Here is a 21,246-nt window from a genome sequence, read left to right as displayed (position 1 = left end):
TCATATTACTCCTTTCTTCACACAGACATACACACACACATTCACTCTCTTTGTCCATATCTTTATGTAAATCATTTTTTATGTTCAGTATTTCTTGTATATATCTTCATGTTTTTGTTAAATAAATGCAGGACGTGGTCGCTGCCACGCTCCCTCTGACCTACCCTAAATACCACGTGTGTCGTTCCCGCCTCGTTCAATCGTCATGGCATTCAACAGTGACCAAGTGCTAGTGCCGAACAACGGTTCAGGGAAGAGGGCAAGAGCATCCTCTTCTTCAGCATCCCTAAAGTGCTCCACGCCCAAGAAAGCGGCCCGTAACCTGCTGGAGGACAGCAGCAGTGATGAGCGCTCACCGAAGCGAGCCACCCGCAGCCTCCAGCCTTCATGGCAGGAGGACAACGCTACCGAAGCGGACTGGGCCCCACTCGACCTCTCCGTTTTCAGCGACGTGGTGCAGCAGCAGCAGCAGGACGGCGGTGAGGAGCAAGGATGGACTACCGTCACGACCAGCCGAGCTCGCCGCCACCAGCCCCCGAGGCCCAAGTTCAAGCTGGGCAGCCTGGGCGAATACGAGAACTCTTACCGAGCCATCTCTGCCCTCGAGAGGGAGTATCCGACCCTTCGGATACAGGTAAGGGTTAATCTCAAGGGTGAGCACGTGGTCACGCCCAAGGACGAGGATTCCACGGCACTCCTGCGCCGCATCGCGGAGGAAGGAAACAGGGTGCTCCTCCTCGACCCAAGCGAAAAGAGGCACAAGGTGGTGCTGGAGCGCTACCCGCTCGACCTGCCTCTCGAGGCGGTAGAGGCTCACCCTCAGGTGACCTCCGCCCAGCGTCTGACCTCCAGGAGGGACAAGTTGCCCACGAGACAGGTGCTACTTGTGTGTGTGGGGCCGCCGCCCGCCAAGTTGGATCTCGGCTGCTGGGGCAGATACTCCCTGCGCCCCTACCAAGGTGAGCCTGTAAGATGTTACAGGTGCCAACGGTACAACCACCTGCAGGCGCGGTGCGAACATGCCGCCAGGTGCGGCGTGTGCAGCCTGCCCCACCCGACGGAGGAGTGCATCGCCCGCCATAAGGCCAACGAGGCAACCACCGCCAGGTGCCCAAACTGTGGGAAAAACCACCACGCGTGGAACCCCCAGTGCCCTGAGAGGCTCCGTAGGATGCCTCGTTCACGCCAGCAGCAACAGCAGCAGTCTCAGGCGCCACCAAGGCGGCAACGTCGACGTCGCCATAAAGCGTCGCATGGGCAGCCCCGGCAACAGATCGCTCAGCCCCAGCAGCAACAGCATCCACCACGTGGCCAGCCAGGAAGGTCAGCGCGAGATCCCGTTGCACCCGCCCCACCTCCAGTCAGGTCAGCTTGGGTCCCGCGGCAGGCCCCCTCAGCCACCCCCCCACCCCCGTCCCAGCCAGCGGCAAGACCGGAAGAGATTAACCGGCAACCCCCTCACCGCCGACCCGAGGTACAGCCTCCAGCCATAGGCACGGAGAGCCGCACCCCCTCCGCCCACCCCTCCACTCGCTCAGGTAGCACCCCTACCAAGCATGCTCGAGCCAAGCCCCACCACCCGAGCAGCGGCACACAAGGGAGAGACCCTCCCGGCGACGCCCCCGCCCGTGCGGCGACAGGCCCAGCACCGACAACGGTGAGGAGGAGAGCCATGGTCCCGAGCGATCCTCTCCACGGGGTGCCCGCCTGTCTCAGCGAAGAAACCCGCGCGGTGGTCAACTGCCTCGTGGCGCGGATGGTGCAGTTGATGGCGGAGCTGCTTGCCAGCCCTGATCACGTCCCCGCTAGGCGGGACGATCTAGACGCGCTTCTCCGCCAGGAGACGGCCACGGCCATCTCTGAGTGCGGCCTCCTGCCACCACCGCTGAACTCGAGGGACCCACGTCTGTGCCCCTCCCTCCAACCACCAGACCTTCACCACCAACATGGAGAGGAGATATGCTGAGGGCGCCACCCACGCGGACCAGCCTGCAGGGCCCCCCAGGCTCAGAGTCCTGCAATGGAACGTGCAGGGCCTGCGACCCAAGAAACATCAAGTCCTACAGGCCGTCTTCGAGGAGCACCTTGACGTTGTGCTCCTCCAGGAAACACTGACGCCCGCCGACTTTGAATGGAGGGTGGCGGGCTACACCCTTCACTCGCTCCCCACAGCGGAGGGCACCCGAGGCTGTGCAGCGCTGGTGAGGAGCACAATCCCTCACCGCAGGGTTGCAGCCCCAGTCAACTGCAGGGACGGTGTGGAGGTCCTGGCGCTGGAGCTGCAGGTGGGAAGTCTCCCGCTCCTGGTATACAACGTATACAGGAGCCAGCGACACCAGCTGGAGGCAGGAGAGCTTCTCACCCTCGCCTCCCACTCCAGTCTCTTGGTTGCGGGCGACCTCAACGCCCACCACCCCATGCTACAGTCACCGTCCCCAGCCAACGAAACGGGCCGCCACCTGGCCGTGCTGCTCGAGGAAATCCCTCACGTGTGCCTTCTCAACACAGGGGAGGCCACCCACACCCGGGGAGGAAGGCTTGACCTCACGTTGGTCTCGAGTGACCTGGCGGCAGGCGCTACGTGGCAGGTGCACCCGACCCTCACCAGCGACCACTTTGCCACCCTCACCACCCTCCCAGTGGCCCCGCCGGTCCCACCCCGCCCGCCCCCACGCTGGAACATAAGGAGAGCGGACTGGACCAAGTTTCAGGCCTCTCTTGACGAGTGGTGGGCCGCCTATCAGCCGCCCGCCGACCTACATCAGCAGGAGAGGGACCTGACGACGGCCATCCAGACCGCAGCCGCCGCAGCCATCCCCAGGTGCACCCCGAGCCGCCGCCACCGGACAGACTGGTGGTACTACAACGAAGAGGTGCGCGAGCACAACCACCGTGTCAACCAGCACAGAAAACTGTACAAAAGGCGCCCCAACCCCAACAACCTAAGACTCCTACAGGATGTGGTGGCCCGCGCACGGCAGGTATCCCTGAGGGCCAGAGAGGCTAAGTGGCTGGAGTGGTGCGCCACTTTTAGCCACCACACGTCTCTAGGCCAGCTGTGGAGGAGCGTGAGGACAGCCTCCGGCGCTGTCCCGCCCCGCCCGCCCGCCCACCCGCACCCGCAGCAGGAGGCAGAGAGGCTTGCCACCATGTTCACCACGCGGAGCTCCAGTGACCAGCTTCCTCCCCAGACACAACGCATCCAGCAGCAGCTCCGACCACACCGCGACGAGGCTGTCAGGGAGGCGATGGAGGAAGCCGACGTGACTGACCAGCCCTTCTCCCTTCAAGAGCTGGAGCGGGCTAGGAGGAGAGGCCGCGACACGGCAGCGGGGGCGGACGGCGTGCCATACTCCATGTTGGCGCACGCTGGGCCGGCTGGGGACGCCGCGCTGTTGGCCACCATCAACGCCTCATGGATGGCGGGCTGTCTGCCGCCCGCGTGGAAGGAAGCCGACATTCAGCCGATTCCAAAGCCGAGGGAGCCCACCAAGATCAGACCCATCTCTCTCCTCAGCTGCACGGCCAAAACGGCTGAGAGGATGGTGCTCGCGCGGCTACAGTGGCGCGTGGGGCCCTCTCACCCACATGTGTTCGGCTACACCCGCGGAGTGAGCACGGCAGACAGCATCCTCGCCCTGCTGACCCAAATTGACCACCGCCCCGCCGTCATCGTCTTCATCGACCTCGAGAAGGCGTTCGAGCTAGCCAGCCCTCACGCCATCCTCGACGCACTCGTGCGGAAAGGGGTGCGAGGAAGGCTGCTGGCCTGGCTCCGCGACTACCTGCAGCGCCGCCGCGCCAGGGTTAGGTTCCAGGGCCTGAGGTCGACCTTCAAGGTACTTGAGAACGGGACGCCCCAGGGCGGCATCCTCAGCCCTCTACTGTTCAACCTGCTGATGGAACAGCTAGTGGCACTGCCTTTCCACGCTGGCACCGTCCTGCTGAGCTACGCCGATGACCTCGCCCTCGTCGTCACCGGAAGGGGCAACAAGCTCAGGAGGACGCAGCAGGCACTCGACCTCATCAGCGGGAAATGCCAGGACCTGGGGCTCAAGATCTCGGCAGAGAAGTCCCGGGCCATGATGGTGAAGGCGGCAGACCCAACCTGGCAGCTCCGCGTCCAGGGAGTTGAGCTGGCATGGACCAACTCCTACCAGTACCTCGGTGTGTGGGTGGACAAGCGGCTGTCCTTCACAGCCCACGCCGCCTACCTGAGGGAGAGGACGCAGTCTAGGCTGAACGTGATGCGGGCCATGACGCGAATCAGCGCGGGCGCCACTTTTTCCGTCCTGCGCCAGTACTACGTGCACGCTGTTCGCTCGCTGGTGGATTACAGCGCCCCCGTCCTCATAGCACTCTCTCCAAACCAGCAGGAGCGGATCGAGGTGCTACAAAACACCGCAATGAGGACCATGCTGGGGGCACCGAGGTGGTCCAGCGCATGCGTCATGCAGAGCGAGACCAGACTGGTACCCCTCACCACCAGGGTACAGCAGATCACGGCCTGCCGCGTAGCGAGGGTGCTGCAGCGTGACGCGGAGGGAGTGACACAGAGGAGACTAAGGCTGGCGGGGACGCAGGGTGCCGAATCTCTCCGCCGCAACCCGTGGCTGCTGCAGTGCACGCTGGCTACCCACAACCTGGCTCGCATGGAGAACTGGCCACAGGCGGACCTCCCTGCCCCCACCTTCCGCGCCCCACCCCCGTGGGAGCCACCCGCGGCAGAGTTCTCCGCCACACAGCTGCCCGCCAGCAAGGCGCTCTGCGCCGTGGAGGAGATGCGGCAGCACGCCTTCATGGCCATGGCGCAGGTCACCGAGCCAGACAGTGTTGTGTACTACACCGACGGCTCGGCTGACCCTGACAGCGGAAGGACGGGCGCTGCTGCCATCACCAGAGGGGCCGAGGTGTGTGAGAGGACTCCCGACCACTGCTCCACCCTGCAGACAGAACTGGTGGCCATCCTGCTGGCCCTGGAGCACGCTCAACACCGGCGGGAGCGCACCGTGGTGCTCCACACCGACTCCAGAACGGGGCTACAGGCTCTACAACAGCCGTATCCCAGCGACAACGTGGGCCTCGTCACCGCCATCCTGGGTAGCCTCCAGAGCCTCGCCGCGCAGGGGCGGCGGGTGAGGCTCAACTGGATACCCAGCCACGTGGGAGTACGAGGCAACGAGGCTGCTGACGCAGCCGCCAAGAGAGCTGCTAGTGGCCCCCAGGTGACAAGGCATGTGCCGCCCAGCCTGAGCCAAGTGAGGGCGCGAGCCAGGCTCGCCGCAACCAAGCGCGCCCGCCACACGCACCGGCAGCTGGAAACAAGGAAGAGACAGGCAGCTTGGTACGCCTCCGCCACTGGCTACCAGTCGTTGGACGCCTCCCAGCAGCAGCCCAGAGCAGACGGCGTGTTGCTGCAACGCGTAAGGCTGGGCTACTGCACCAGGGAACAGCTGTACGACGACTTTCGGGGGCAGGAGTGCGACCACTGCGGGAGGCACAGCCGCCACCCGCTAGTGCACTACCTACTGTCCTGTCCGGCCACCGCCGCCCTCAGACCAACGCCGCCACCACCGGCCCATCCTGTAGGCGGTGATCTCCTCAGCAGCCGCGAGGCCAGGGCTGCCCTCATCGTCCGCCACACGCCCACAGACCTGATGCTGCGAGTTCTCAGGGCAGCGCCCCCGCCCCGCTGAACAGGTCGCAGCTCCTTTCCTGACCGGCGAGCAGCACTCCTCGCCGCGCCACCGCACCGCCCACCACCGGGACCCAAGACTCCCCCACCTGCGGGCTGGTGCCCGCTTTGTGTATTATGTACATTCATGTATATTTTTTCCTTTGTGCAATATGTATATATGTATATGTTGCCATAATACTCAATAAACCTTTAATAATAAATTAAATAAATGCAGAGTTCAACCAGTCAAACAAGTGGCTATGAATACAACCTTAGCTGGTGAACAATAAGAGTTAAGAGATTAAAGGACTTGCATCTGCTGACGGTTACCTGTCGGTTTTCTCTTCTCTATCCCTGGCGAGCTAAGAGATTAAAGGACTTGCAACTGCTGACGGTTACCTGTCGGTTTTCTCTTCTCTATTCATGGCGGCTTTCACCTAGATCACTAGAACTCCACCCCAAAGCACACCGTTCTCTCTCTCTCCCCACTGCTCTGCCTCGGGAGATGCCGTCGGCTAACATACACCGGACGTAGGCATAACACCAGCATTTGCATCAGCACCACGTGATCACGATGGTGACTGCTGTTGTGTTAGTTGACGATATTTCTTCAGACGAACAACAAGGAAGTGTCCTGTATTAAATGAACAAAGGACAACTTCCGTGATGTTTAACAGAGTCTGTTCCTACCTATCCTAACCTACCTATGGGTACATCAGCGTCTGTTTCTACCTTTCCCTACCTACCTATCGGTACACCCAACATTCTTAACCGTTTTCTAATCCTTTTTCTATATGCTGTCACACTGTCGTTTAAGTTGGACTCTGATAACCTCATAAGTGTATTTTATTTTATTTTTCCATTCACTCTGGTGTTATCCTCTGAGGAGGTATTATTTTCATTTTCACTCCTTCCGTGTCACGGATCCGTCCAGAGGTGGCAGTAACTAGCATGGAGGCGTACAATCCTCACTCTCTCATTGGTTTAACAGCCTGCTCTCGTGTTATATGTGATAGAGAGGTAGGCCACAAACGGTACTAGAGTATTCTCTCGCCTAAATCCCCGTGCACTTTATATTTCTGCCCGGATTCACGCCAAGTTTGTTTTCCATACCCAAAAATTCCTTCATCAACAGAAAAGTTTTCTATATATAACTCTCATTGTGACTTCTGGCACCTCGCCAAAAGTATATCTAATAAATAACTTTGCTTCTTCATCTCCTCCCCTCCCCTTTTTGGTTAATCTTGATGGCACCGCTGCCATCTCTTCTATCTCTAGAGCTGAATCTTTTTGCCCAGACTCTATTTTGGGTAATTCAGGGCTTGTTCCCTCTCCTCCACTCTCTGATTATTTCATGTTACCCTTTAATATCGTTCGCAGTGATATTTTCCCGTGCCCTCGCTGGTCCTTCGGAAGGCTTATGGACCTAATGGGATTCCTCCTGTACCTCCTTGCTTGCATCTTGTCTAGTGAAACTCTCCCAACTCTGTCTATCAATATTTATATTTCCTTCTTTGGAAGTTTGCCAACATTCAGTCATTTATTTCCCTTAAACGGCTGTCATGTTGCTTTAATTATATGTCTTTATATATATATATATATATATATATATATATATATATATATATATATATATATATATATATATATATATATATATATATATATATATATATATATTGTTTATTTTTTTATTTATTTTTTATTTTTTCATCAACAGGAAGATCATTAAACATGCCTTCACAACTTTGTATATGATCTCCAGTATGGATCATCCTCCTTTATGGATTTTGCTGAAACTTTCCCTTTTGCATTATCAAAAGCATGCTAGAGCTTTGATTTCCGAACTAAGTATCTTCCTACGGCTTCTATACTTCGTTTTGTAGCTTCATCTTAAGTTTCCTTTCTGAGCATTCTTCATGCTGTAGTAAACGATCACTGTTCTTCTCTTATTAAGTCTATTGAAATCGGTTTTCGTCATGGTTCTGTCCTGACACCCACACTCTTCCTATTATCCGTCAACGATCTTATAATCTAAACTTCTAGCCTTATCAAATAGTACGCTGATGAACCCCTTCCCTCTACTTTTCCACGTTTCCACGTCTTTTCACAGACGTCTCACCCTTCAGGAATTAAACAGTTCATGCAGGGAAGCCACAGAACGCCATGTCTCTCTAAAATTTCCGATTATGACAAAGCAAACTTAGTATTATTGTTCAGTGCCTCAGAAACTCAATTCCTCTATCTATCAAGTCGATAGAATGTTCCACAGAACTATCCTCTCTTCCTCATTGACACTCATCTGTCCCTTGCTTCTACACTGCCATTAACTAGTAACCTAAACTGGAAAATTCATATCTCATCTCTATTTAGAAAAGGTGTGAGTGGAATCCCCCCCACACATGTAAAGCGTATTTCATACATGGACGGATAAGGCCCCTCTACAGAGTTAGCAGCGTAGGAGGAGGGGGTGAGAAAAACTGGCGGAGGCGACTCAGAACACCTAACGTCGTAAAAGCGGTTTTAGCTAGACATGGGATGTGGACTTTGGTTTAGATTATCACTAAAGGACAGACAGAGATGTTCGATGTAGAAGAAGGGGACAGTTCATTATTATTGAAGAAGATGGGATAATTCTCTGGAAGATCATGTGGGTTTAAGCGATGGAGGAATTAAGCTCTCCCAAGTAGAATTTTTTTTTTTAAAGATCAGAAGTCAGGAATTCTGTGGCTTCCCTGCTGTTTGCTGAATGTTTGGACGTCTACTGAACTACATAGAAATGTGCTGAGACGTATCATCAGCATAGAAGAGGACAGGGCATAGAATATCATAGAAGAATGATAGTAGGAGAGTGGATGACAGGGCAGAACTTAAAAAAAAAAAAAAATATATATATATATATATATATATATATATATATATATATATATATATATATATATATATATATATATATATATATATATATATATATATATATATATATATATATATATATATATATATATATATATATATATATATATATATATATATATATATAAACTTGAAACAACAACGATAATGACAGCAAAATGAAAAGAAACTTGAGATGAATTTACAGAAAGTAGGACAGAACCCGTAGAAAAGCAGTTAGGAAATCAAAGCTTTGTGCCAGAGGAGAAGGAGACAGTAGACACCTCCCAAAACGATAATTACCCCCAGTGAGATCTGAAGCACTGGACCAGGGAGGTGCTATGAACTCATCAGTAACCTAGCTGTGACCTCACTGAACGTTTCTCTTTGTGTCTCATAAGGAAAGGGTGCAGTCACAGCCTGCCATCTAACGACAACTCTCTGCCTTCATACAAAACTACATGCACCTAATTACACACACACCTTCACTAAAAATCCTAAATTCAATATGGCGATTCCTACATCAACCTAGGAGTCCTTGTCTGAGGAGGGGACCACAAATGTCTCCAGGTCGGACTGGTCTTCTGGTAGCGACCTTAAGTGTCTTGACACCCCCCTCAGCTTTTTTCTTCGTTAACTTTCCAATATTCTTAAATCTAATTTTTAATCTGCAGAACACAACCTCTCCTCTACTAAACCTAATCTTCTTTTCCTTACCGAAACACAGGTGTCTGAGGCAAGTGACAGTAGCCCCTTTTCTGTTCTCTCCTACTTTCTCTACCCTCCATTTCAATTCAAATTTGGATGTTGCATCTATTTATGCAACAGCCATAACTGGTAGTTTGATCAGGCAAAATGCAGGCACAGAAGCACAGAAGCACAGTTTCAGAGAAACTATGCCCATCTCGTGCATAAACCTTCCAAAGGCTAAAGCCAGCGAGGATATAAAAAAAAAATAATAATAATAATAATAAATAAATAAATCATGAGAAAAGATGATGAATTTAACCATTGGACTATGTAACAAAATTTCTTTTTTGTCTTGACCTTGGACCCAAACCATAATTTTCGAGTTATTTCCATCTAAAGAAAATAGAAAAATAAAGTTACTTTGAACCTAAAATTTTGTTTTTGTGGTTAGAACAATGAATTTACATTACATCTTCTCAGATCCTCCAGAATCTGCCAGACGCTTTTATAAGTTATTAGAACATTTTAGGACGTTCTATTCAATGTAGACATTTCCAGAATATTCCAGAACTTTCTAGAATACAGTAGAAATATGTAGAAGTATGAAGAATTTTCTAGAGTCCACAAAAATTTTCTAGAATGATTCAGAATATTCTAAGTAGGTTCAATCATATTCTAGAAAGATTGAGAACATTCTGGAACACATTCTAGAAAGACTAAGAATATTCTAGATTACTGCTTGACAATATAAAAGTAGGGGCTTGCAGACCACCAATCAATTCTGCTTTGGCTGCCTGATAAGACACATCACAAGAGGTGAAATGGCATCAAGAGGCTGCAGTCATTCTCCAGTGCATTCTGCTACATATGTGCTCAATTCATCATGACGAGAGCAAAGAAGTTCTCTGTGACAGCATCTGGAAAAATGTGTGAAGCTTACAAAGCATATTTTTCTGTGCCAGTTGGGAACTAAGACAAAACCTGGGCATCACATTTTGCTTGTGAGCACTGTAAGAGAGCACTAGAAGTTAACATAGCTGTTACTTTTTCAAGAGTAAAATCCAATTAAAAATTGAGAATAAAAATAAAATAAGTTTAACAGAAACTCGTGCTTTTATTCTTTTACAGGATGATATAGAAAGGAACACAAAGACATGAAATTTGCTATTCCTAGAATATGGTGTGAACATACTGATCACTCAACTGACTGTTTCTTTTTCTGCATGATGGATCTTTCAAAACGCCGATCTGGAAAAAAGAAAAAAAAAATGGTCCTTTTGTTTTCTTTCCACACATTCCATCTTCCATTGCACCAGCACCACATAGTACTAATCTTACTGTACCAGCTCCTCCAGAAAGTAGTCAACTATCATAAGAAAGCAGCAGGTCAGAAAATGAGCTAAGCAAAGAGGAAGACTGTGACATCAAAGATATAGTTGTAGTTGGGAGGAATTCTTACTACCCAAACTAAAGAGACCCCAATGACCTCATTACAGATCAGATTTGACAAAGTCAAATGATGAGCTTTTGACTTCAAGAGTGAACGAATGGGATTTACTTGATGACAGTGTGCAAGTGACCAACCAAAGAAAACGTCACAAACCTCTTTCCAACTTCTTTGCAAAGGTAAAAAGGCTATGCTACTGCAATGATGTATCAAGCTTGTTTGATACTATTGGAATTGCTTGCAATGCAGATGAATGGAGACTCTTCATTGATAGCTTCTCCAAAAGCCTGAAAGCTGTAGTTCTGCACAATGAAAACAAAAATCCATCTCTACATCTTGCTCATTCTGTGCATCTTAAGGAGGACTACAGCAGTGTAAAGCTTCTACTGGAAACTTTAAACTATAACAAGTATGGTTGAGAAGTTATTGGAGCCCTCAAGATGGTAGTTTTCTTGATGGGACTGCAAGAAGGTTTAATCAAGTGGGAGTAGACAATATCAAACATGAGCCACTGGTGAATCCTCAAAAGATTTTGTTTCCTCCACTACATATCAAACTGGGCCTCATGAAACAGTTTATTACAGCTCTTGACAAGAAGTCTGCTGCCTTCATATTATCTTCAAGACTTCATTCCTAAGCTTTCAGAGGCAAAGGTGAAAGGAGAAAAAGGAGTGAAAAGGAGAAAAAGACTTGGGAGAGTTTCATTGTTGTAGTACAGGGCTTTCTTGGCAACAACAAGGCTGATAACTGTATGGAACTGGTTGAAGCTTTAGTGAAAAGCTATGGTGAGATGGGCTGCATATATCTTTGAAGGTCCATATCCTAGATGCTCACCTCGACACCTTCAAGAAGAATATGGGAGCATATTCAGAGGAACAAGGAGAGCTCTTCCACCAAGATATAATGAACTTTGAACAGAGATATCAGGGATCCTTCAATGGAAATATGATGGGAGACTATATTTGGGGGTTCATATGTGAAAGTGACTTGTTGCAAATCAAGGTAAACTTTTAATCCTAAAAAATAGTTTCAGAAGTTTATTTATTTATTTATTTAGTGTTTAAAGATAGTAAAAATGGTGAAATTTACCTATTTTTTGGGAAAAAATATTCTAAAACCAGAAAAGCAAAGTTTGACAGGAAAAAGGGACATTTTCTATTGTTTTGCAATGAAAGGAGTTGGAAAATTACACTTGTTTATCAAAGACAAAAATCGTGTTACATAGAGTTGTTGGAGGGTGAAGGAGAGCGAGGAAAAAGCCTAGAATAATCCAAAGTAGGGTTATTAGCAAAAGTTTGAGTAAAGAGCTCAGCTTTAGAGATGGATGAGATGGGATGCCATCAGGTTGAAATAGAAGGACGAAAGATGAAGAAACAATAGTTATTACAAATATTTTTGGCTAAGTGTCCTAAGTAACCAGTGGAATTAGATCGAGAAAGATTTTGACATTTTTTGTTTAGTTGGTGTTTAGTTAGTGTTTGGATAGATGGAGAGTAGTTTTGTCATAATTTTGAGCAGAAATGTAAAGTGCCTGAGATCCGGATGATGGGAAGCTCAAGTACACTTTATGGACCGACTCTATTATGTACAACACGAGGAATCAAGGTTTCGGAGGTCTAGAGCTAGAGAAAGAGTGAGGTAATGTAGGCCTCCGTGTCTGATCCTATCACCTCTCCTACGCGCTCAGCACACGGAGACAAGCCTCTAACACGGGAACAAAAATCAATATAATAACTCCTCAGGGACGCTAAAATTTCAGAGTTGTATGGGGTCGATATATATATATATATATATATATATATATATATATATATATATATATATATATATATATATATATATATATATATATATATATATATATATATATATATATATATATTATGTAGGAGGGACACTGGCCAAGGTAAACAAAAATCCAATTAGAAAAAAAATGCCCATTGAAATGCCAGTCCCATAAAAAGTCAAAACAGCAGTCAAAAATTGATGGATAAGTGTCTTGAAACCTCCCTCTTCAAGGAATTCAAGTCATAGTAAGGTGGAAATACAGAAGCAGGCAGGGAGTTCCAGAGTTTACCAGAGAAAGGGATGAACGATTGAGAATACTGGTTAACTTTTGCGTTAGAGAAGTGGACAGAATAGGGATGAGAGAAAGAAGAAAGTCTTCTGCAGCGAGGCCGCGGGAGGAGGGGAGGCATGCAGTTAGCAAGATCAGAAGAGCAGTTAGCATGAAAATAGCGGTAGAAGACAGCTAGATATGCAACATTGCGGCGGTGAGAGAGAGGCTGAAGACCGTCAGTTATATGAGAGGAGTTGATGAGACGAAAAGGTTTTGATTCCACCCTGTCTAGAAGAGCAGTATGAGTGGAACCTCCCCCCCACACATGTGAAGCATACTCCATACATGGACGGATAAGGCCCTTGTACAGAGTTAGCAGCTGGATGGGTGAAAAAAAAAAAACTGGCGGAGACGTCTCAGAAAACCTAACTTCATAGAAGCTGTTTTAGCTAGAGATGAGATGTGAAGTTTCCAGTTCAGATTATAAGTAGAGGACAGACCGAGGATGTTCAGTGTAGAAGATGGGGACAGTTGAGTGTCATTGAAGAAGAGGGGATAGTTGTCTAGAAGGTTGTGTCGAGTTGATAGATGGAGGAATTGAGTTTTTGAGGCATTGAACAATACCAAGTTTGCTGTGCCCCAATCAGAAATTTTAGAAAGATCAGAAGTCAAGCGTTCTGTGGCTTTCCTGCGTGAAATGTTTACCTCCTGAAGGGTTGGACGTCTATGAAAAGATGTGGAAAAGTGCAGGGTGGTATCATCAGTGTAGGAGTGGATAGGACAAGAAGTTTGGTTTAGAAGATCATTAATGAATAATAAGAAGAGAGTGGGTGACAGGACAGAACCCTGAGGAATACCACTGTTAATAGATTTAGGAGAACAGTGACCATCTACCACAGCAGCAATAGAACGGTCAGAAAGGAAACTTGTGAAGAAGTTACAGTGAGAAGGATAGAAGCCGTAGGAGGGTAGTTTGGAAATCAAAGCTTTATGCCAGACTCTATCAAAAGTTTTTGATATGTCCAAGGCAACAGCAAAAGTTTCACCAAAATCTCTAAAAAAGGATGACCAAGACTCAGTAAGGAAAGCGAGAAGATCACCAGTAGAGCGGCCTTGACGGAACCCATACTGGCGATCAGATAGAAGGTTGTGAAGTGATAGATGTTTAAGAATCTTCCTGTTGAGGATAGATTCAAAAACTTTAGATAGGCAGGGAATTACAACAACAGGACGGTATTTTGAGGGATTAGAACGGTCACCCTTCTTAGGAACAGGTTGAATGTAGGCAAACTTCCAGCAAGAAGGAAAGGTAGATGTTGACAGACAGAGCTGAAAGAGTTTGACTAGGCAAGGTGCAAGCACGGAGGCACAGTTTCGGAGAACAATAGGAGGGACCCCATCAGGTCCATAAGCCTTCCGAGGGTTTAGGCCAGCATGGGCATGGAAAACATCATTGCAAATAATTTTAATAGGTAGCATGAAGTAGTCAGAGGATGGAAGAGAGGGAGGAACAGAATCGTCTAAGGTAAAGTTTTTTAGCAAAGGTTTGAGCGAAGAGTTCAGCTTTAAAAATAGATGTGATAGCAGTGGTGCCATCTGGTTGAAATAAAAGAGGGAAGGAAGAAGAAGCAAAGTCATTGGAGAAATTTTTGGCTAGATGCCAGAAGTCACGAGGGGAGTTAGATCTTGAAAGGTTTTGGCACTTTCTGATAATGAAGGAGTTTTTGGCTAGTTCGAGAACAGACTTGGCATGGTTCCGGGCAGAAATATAAAGTGCATGAGATTCTGGTGATGGAAGGCTTAAGTACTTTTTGTGGGCCACCTCTCTATCATGTATAGCACGAGAGCAAGCTGTGTTAAACCAAGGTTTCGAAGGTTTAGGTCGAGAAAAAGAGTGAGAAATGTACGCCTCCATGCCAAACACCATCACCTTTGTTATGCACTCAGCACATAAAGATGGGTCTCTGACACGGAAGCAGTAGTCATTCCAAGGAAAATCAGCAAAATACCTCCTCAGGTCCCCCCAACTAGCAGAGGCAAAACGCCAGAAGCACCTTCGCTTAGAGGGATCCTGAGGAGGGATTGGAGCGATAGGATAAGATACAGATATGAGATTGTGATCGGAGGAGTGCAACGGAGAAGAAAGGGTGACAGCATAAGCAGAAGGATTAGAGGTCAGGAAAAGGTTAAGAATGTTGGGCGGTTGGGGTTTAATGATAAGTTCACAGCACCCCCTGAACAGTGCTTTAGACCTCACTGGCAGTAATTATCGTTTCGGCAGGTGTCTACTGCCTACTCCATATGTATATATATATATATATATATATATATATATATATATATATATATATATATATATATATATATATATATATATATATATATATATATATATATATATATATTACTATTGTACAAGAAAAAAACTTTGATCCCATCCTTTTTAATTATTATTATTTATTTATTTTTATTAAAAAAGAAATTGGTCAATAAATAAGGGAGGAGATACGAGTTTAACATAAGGAGTTTAACATGTGATTCGTGATTCAACAGACCCAAAAATAAAACTCCAGTGGCACCTCCGCTTTGGGGGATCTCGTGGTAGAACTGGAGTGACAGGACGAGTTATGAGTTCAATGGAGAACACTGATAAGAAGGATTAGCGGTTAGGGAAGAGTCAAGAGCGTGTATCTGTGACGGTAAGGAATACTAGTGAGGTGTTGCACTAGTTGCTCTAGGTAGTAGGTCATAAAGTTAAAGACTTGTTCACCAAGTTGTTCAGTGAAGAGAGAGGAAAACCAAAGCTGGTGGTGAAGATTGAAGTATCTAAGAATGAAAATTTCCGGGGAAGGGAAGAAAGTCAGGATGTGCTCCACTTTGGAAGTTAAATAGTCAAAGAATTCTTCATAGTTTGAGGAGTTAGGTGAAAGTTGTACATCACAAATTATTATTATTATTTTATTTATTTTTTTTTTAAAGAGAGTTGTGGTCAGATGGTAGAAAAATTCTAAAGATTCACGAGCGTGGGCATGAAACTACGTTAGGTCTTTGAACACATAGACGCAACATCTAGTTTTGAATTGAAAATGAGAATAGAAAAGTAAGAGGAACAGAGAAGATGTTACTGTTAGTTCCCTCAGACACCTGCGTTTCCATAAGGAAGAGAAGATTAGGTTTAGTAGAGAAGAGGTGATGTTCCACAAATTGAAAATTAAATCAAGGAGTGAAAATGTTGCAAAAGTTAATGAAGAAAAAGGTGACGAGGAGTCATGACGTTAACGCTCCTTTCACATGATGCCACCGTTGACCGCCACTAGTTACTTCCCATAGTTTACAATGGAGCCTTTCATACGAGACCACCGCGGTTATTAGGTCAGTTAAGGGTCTCCGACGGTGGTGTGTTGTCACTTATTGCTTTCAGTTACCTGATCCCTTCACACTTGAATAAGAGTGGCAGCCACTTGTGGCTTCGAGTGAAAAGGTCCTGAGGGGCGATACCAGAAGACGAGTCCTATCTGGGACATTTGTGGCCCATTCCACAGACGGGATTTCAGCATATTGAAAATTAGAATTTTGAGTGAAGACTTTTTTTTTTTTTGTAAGAGGGCCACTGGCCCTTTTATAATAAAGAAAAGGCCTACTTAAATGCCAGTTCCCAGAGCAATGCCAAATAGAATCATCAAATAGCAGGTAATAAATGTCTGGAACACCCCCATTTGAAAGAGTTCAACTCACAGGAAGGAGGAAATACAAAAACAGGCAGAGAGTTTCAGAGTTTACCAGCGAAAGGGATGAGTGACTAAAAATACTGGTTAACTCATCTATTGAACAGGTGTACATAATAGGACGAGAAAAAGAAGTCTTGTGCAGCGAGGCCGCGGAAGGAGAGGAGGTATGTAGTTAGCAAGTTCAGAAGAGCAATTAGCATGAAAATTGCTGTAAAATATAGCAAGGGGTGCAACATTGCGTCGGCAATGAGAGAGATGCTGAAGGCAGTAAGTTGGAGAGTAGTTCATATGAAGAAAAGCTTTTGATTCCACTCTCTCTAAAAGAGCGGTACGAGTGTAACCACTATACATGTGAAGCATATTCCATATATGGACAAATAAGACCTATGTACACACTTAGCAGTTGGGGGGTGGTTAAGAAAAACTGGCAGAGACGACCGATGATGTGAAGAGTGAGGCGGTCCGCTGAGTCATCCCCTAGCCCCTTCCCTGTATCTCCCCGTCTTGCAGCAGAGTGGGACTTTCTCCTCTCCTCCATTCATACACCAATCGAGTTCTGGGACAATGACGGAGTGGAATACTGACACGGAAAAGGGTTATATTTACACGTGTTAGAGGGCGCTTGTTAGTTAGTATCATATATGAGTTAGCAGCAGCCCAGCCCCTGTCATTTCAAGTAGGTAACACACCAATCACAATTGTTTTCACTGAATGTGGGGTGCCAGTTCAGACAACGTTTAGACAACGAGTCCCCTCGCTCGTCCCTCTCCGTTGTCTTGTGTTTGATGTATCGTCTCGTTGTGCCATTAAATGCTACTGGGCTTCATAGTTCTTTTAAGAGCTCTGGACCGTAAAATTATAGTTTATCTGCTGTGCAGTAGTGTCTGCTCCCTCCTCGCGCCTTACAGTTCCTGGGTGGTACTGGGCCTGTCTTCCGGGAAGGAGGTAATATTCTACGAGCGTGGATGGATTTGTTTCGAAAAGGTGGCAGCTCATAGAATATTAAAATCCTCATAGTTGTCTCTTCCTTGTCGTAGTTGTACCTCCTAGAACGTGATATACGATTCTTTTCCAGCAAATGGGATGTGTACAGTGTCTGTTAAGGCGAATGCTTGCTTATCCTTTCTCCGTGCCCGGGTAAAGAAGAAGTGACGATCTCATTATTTAATTTACCACAGGAGCCCAGGACCCTGTGTAGGTGAATCCGCACTACACTGAAGAGGAGACATTGTAAAGAGGCTGACCCAAGGTAACGGTGTACCGATATTTGAAGTCCACCACTTTGTTCTGAGATTTGCGACTACCTCTCCACTGCTGTTCCTGGTTTAGATGATGATACTTGTCCAGTTGATGATGATGCTTGCCACCGCTGGTTCATATGAGGAGCTTAGTGTGTTGGTAACTTGGAGGACAGGTGGTGAGCTTGGTACTGTTGGTAGCGTGGGTATTAAGTTGATATAGTTGATGTGTGCGAGTAAAAGAGAGTCCTTGATTTAATAATAGAGAGAATGTACACACTTGATACGAGGCGAGACACAGATGATTATAAACGTGACGATTGATTGTTCTCTCTCTCTGAAGTGATATAAACTGCTGCTCGTGATGATGACTGAACAGAATCTCTCAAGACTGACTGACTCGGACGGGAACCGACTGAGCAACCGAGACTGACTGCTTGTGACTGGAACTGAGTGGAACTGAGGACTAGCTACGCATGCGGGCCATAATTATATCAGAGAAGTGGATCATGAGTACAACTTCTGGAATGAAGAATAACCAATTAGATGCCAGGAAATGGGGTGGAAGAGCCAGTGATAGATCTGGTTAATTTAGCCAATGACCTGCGTGAAGGACTCAGAGCGAAGGCAGGTGTTTTCCTTAAGGACTGGAAGTGGGTGTGAGATCCTTTGAGAGGTAGATAAGGAGGAGAAAGGTTAAAAACAAGAATAGAAAATGTGGCCATGGGCACATGTGAGATGAATATATGAAATGATGAATGTACATATAAATAATAATAATTGTTAAGACTGATACAGTTGACTTCCCACGCGAAAAATATGTCCTCGCATTTGAACATAACAATAAAGAGAGCAGTAAGATGTGAGCAATTAATAAATAATACATGACACCAGAGAGTGAGAGTACGGAACAATAACCTTAATAATAATATACAGACATGGTGATATAATATAAGACATATATAACACATATAGGTAAGAGAATATGCACATATATACATAATATTGAAAGTGGATAATTAAACCTTAGAATTGGAACGAAGTTTCAGTCTGTAAGAAGGTGCGTGTGTGTGTGGATAAGCTTGAGTCGACTGAAGGGTCTGCTAAATCAGAACTTTATGATACCTGATGTACACACTCATCATTAAATCCCCTGTTCACACGCTTCAAATGATCGACATGGACGATCTGTTCTACTAAGGTTTTGAGATCTAGAATTTTTACTTTGTGGCCGTGGAGAGATTCGATTACACGATGTGGCCCAAAGAACAATGGATCTAATTTAGAGAGACATTGCATGAAAAACGTATCAACACTCATTTTCAACTTAGGAAGATTTGTCTCATCACCAGATTCGAGGTAATAAGCAACACTAGAACAGAGTGCATCTGAATGTTGATGTTTCTTTATTTCATCCATGCTTGGCATCACAGGATTTTTTTTTTTTGTGATGGCGGAGATAGCAGCAACACTGCATGATAATGCGTCTGCCACTGAGTTTGACTTCCCGGGAATATATGAAAATGCAGGATTAAATTCTTGAATCGTGAGATGCCAGCGAGCAAATTGATCTGTGAAGTTCTTTCCTTTGAAGGTCTCTGTGACAACATAATGTGAAACATAGTGTGACAACATAATGTGGCAACATAATGTGGACATGAATCATATAGGTTAAGATGAGTTCACGGAAATGACGTAACGCCCAGATCTCGGCGAAACTTTCACGCTTTGTGACATCATAATTTTTCTCTGCCTTGTTGAGAAGTCTGATAGCATACGCTAATACGAGATGTTTACCTAGTGAATTTTTCTGCATGAGAACAACACCGATTCCAAAACCAGAAGCGTCAGTGTATAAGTTGAAATCTTTCTCGAGATTTGGAAAAGCAGGAACTGGTTCTTAACACAAGGCAGTTTTGGAAAGATCAAAGGCATTTTGTTCCTTTTTAGACCAGATGAATGTTACATTTTTCTGAGCAAATGAGTGAGTGGTTGCGCGATAAGGCTGAAATTTTTGTTGAACTGGCGATAAAATCCAGCAAGACCGATGAATTGCCTGATCTGATCGATATTAATAGGAACGGAAATTTTTCACAGCATTCACCTTATCATTTAAAGTGTGAATAACATCTTTGTCGACTTTGTGGCCAAAGAATTTGACTTGCTGTTGCAGAAACGAGCATTTGCTGAGTTTGATCTTTAGGCCAGCAGCTTGAAAGCGTGACAGAACGAGAAACTGTGAAAATGGTCCTGTAGAGACTCTGATGCAAAGATAACGTCATCAAGGAAACAGAACACACTTATACCGATGAGACCTGAGAGAACAGAATTCATCAATTTATGAAACGTTAAAGACGAGTTACATAGACCTTGAGCCATGCGTTTGACCATGAACTCGCTGGAGAAGGTAGTGAATTAGTACATTTCCGTGAAGTTTCCTCTAATTCAACTTGGAAGAATCCTGAGTGTAAATCTAGAGTGGAAAATACAGCATTTGAATCACCGAGATACTGAAGATCACCTAACCTCGGCATTGGATAACGGTGAGGAATGGTATATGCGTTTAGTTTCCTGAAGTCGACAACGACTCTCCAATTGCCTTGTTTCTTTGAAAAAAAAAAAAAAAAGTAACTAGGGAACATTATGAGGTGAACAGCACAGCGTCATCGAGCAGAACGCTACAGCTGTGTGGAACCCTGTAGTTGGGGGTGTAAAATGGTCTGGACCCATTCGTCAGATGGATAGCATAAGTGGTGACCTCTTTGTGACCCAGAGGTTCACCAGAGAACGAGACAACATACCTGAAAGAATTTAGGAAAGCAAGTAATTCATGTTGAGATTCTGGGAAATCAAGTATAGATATGTGATCATCCGCGATAGGCGGGAGAGAAGACATGTTATGGCTGTCACATGCAGATATATTGTTGATAGAGGAAGAAGGTAAATCATCCAAAATTACAACTCTTTCAGAGTAAGGCAAGGCTTCTCCGAGTAGCACACCTGCTTTGAGCTTGATAGGCATAGATGAGACATTTTTCAGCCCGATTTTGCAGAATCTATGTTCATCGATTGTGGTAAGAACGGATTCTAGCTCAACACATTTGCATGGAGATTGTTGTGCATAACAGAGGACATCAGTGCCTGATACAACAGACATAACCTTAGCAACATATAAAGCACATTCAGACAGCATTACCGGATCTGCTAGCAAAACGTGTTTACAAGGAGTTACACCGTGGTCTGACTGGGAAGATGAATGAGAATGAGGCTGTGAGATAGGTAAAGCAGATGATGTAACACAAGAATCCCGTGTAGATAACATCCGATCGCTAGTAGAAGGAAGAGTTGCAACAGATGTTACTACACCAGCACGAAAGGAAGTATCAGAGGGAAGAACAGTAAGAATATAAGTATTCCCTTGAGCGATTTCATTGATGGCAGGGAAAAGACTAATGTCATATTTGCACATAGTGTTGAAACCTATGAAAAGATCAGCATTGAAAGATACATTT

The 21,246-nt window shown here is 46.3% G+C and overlaps 1 protein-coding gene across 1 annotated transcript; it reads left to right on the top strand.

Annotated features, from left to right (window-relative positions):
- Positions 1 to 205: 205 nt before the first annotated feature.
- LOC135089424 (uncharacterized) lies at positions 206 to 5,696 on the top strand. The gene is made up of 2 exons (XM_063984966.1): positions 206 to 1,759; positions 1,932 to 5,696. Exons 1-2 carry the CDS (start codon positions 206 to 208, stop codon positions 5,694 to 5,696), a joined length of 5,319 nt encoding a protein of 1,772 aa, XP_063841036.1.
- The last annotated feature ends 15,550 nt before the right edge of the window (positions 5,697 to 21,246 follow it).

Source organism: Scylla paramamosain, chromosome 33 (assembly GCF_035594125.1).
Source record: "Scylla paramamosain isolate STU-SP2022 chromosome 33, ASM3559412v1, whole genome shotgun sequence".
NCBI lineage: Eukaryota > Metazoa > Arthropoda > Malacostraca > Decapoda > Portunidae > Scylla > Scylla paramamosain.
This window is presented reverse-complemented; position numbering and strand designations above follow the sequence as displayed.

What these genes read in the sequence shown, in the direction of transcription:
- LOC135089424 (XM_063984966.1), top strand. Translation starts at nt 206, where the DNA reads ATGGCATTCAACAGTGACCAAGTGCTAGTGCCGAACAACGGTTCAGGG. An exon ending in ACTGCCTCGTGGCGCGGATG is followed by an intron (nt 1,760 to 1,931) that starts GTGCAGTTGATG and finishes TCCAACCACCAG; the next exon opens with ACCTTCACCACCAACATGGA.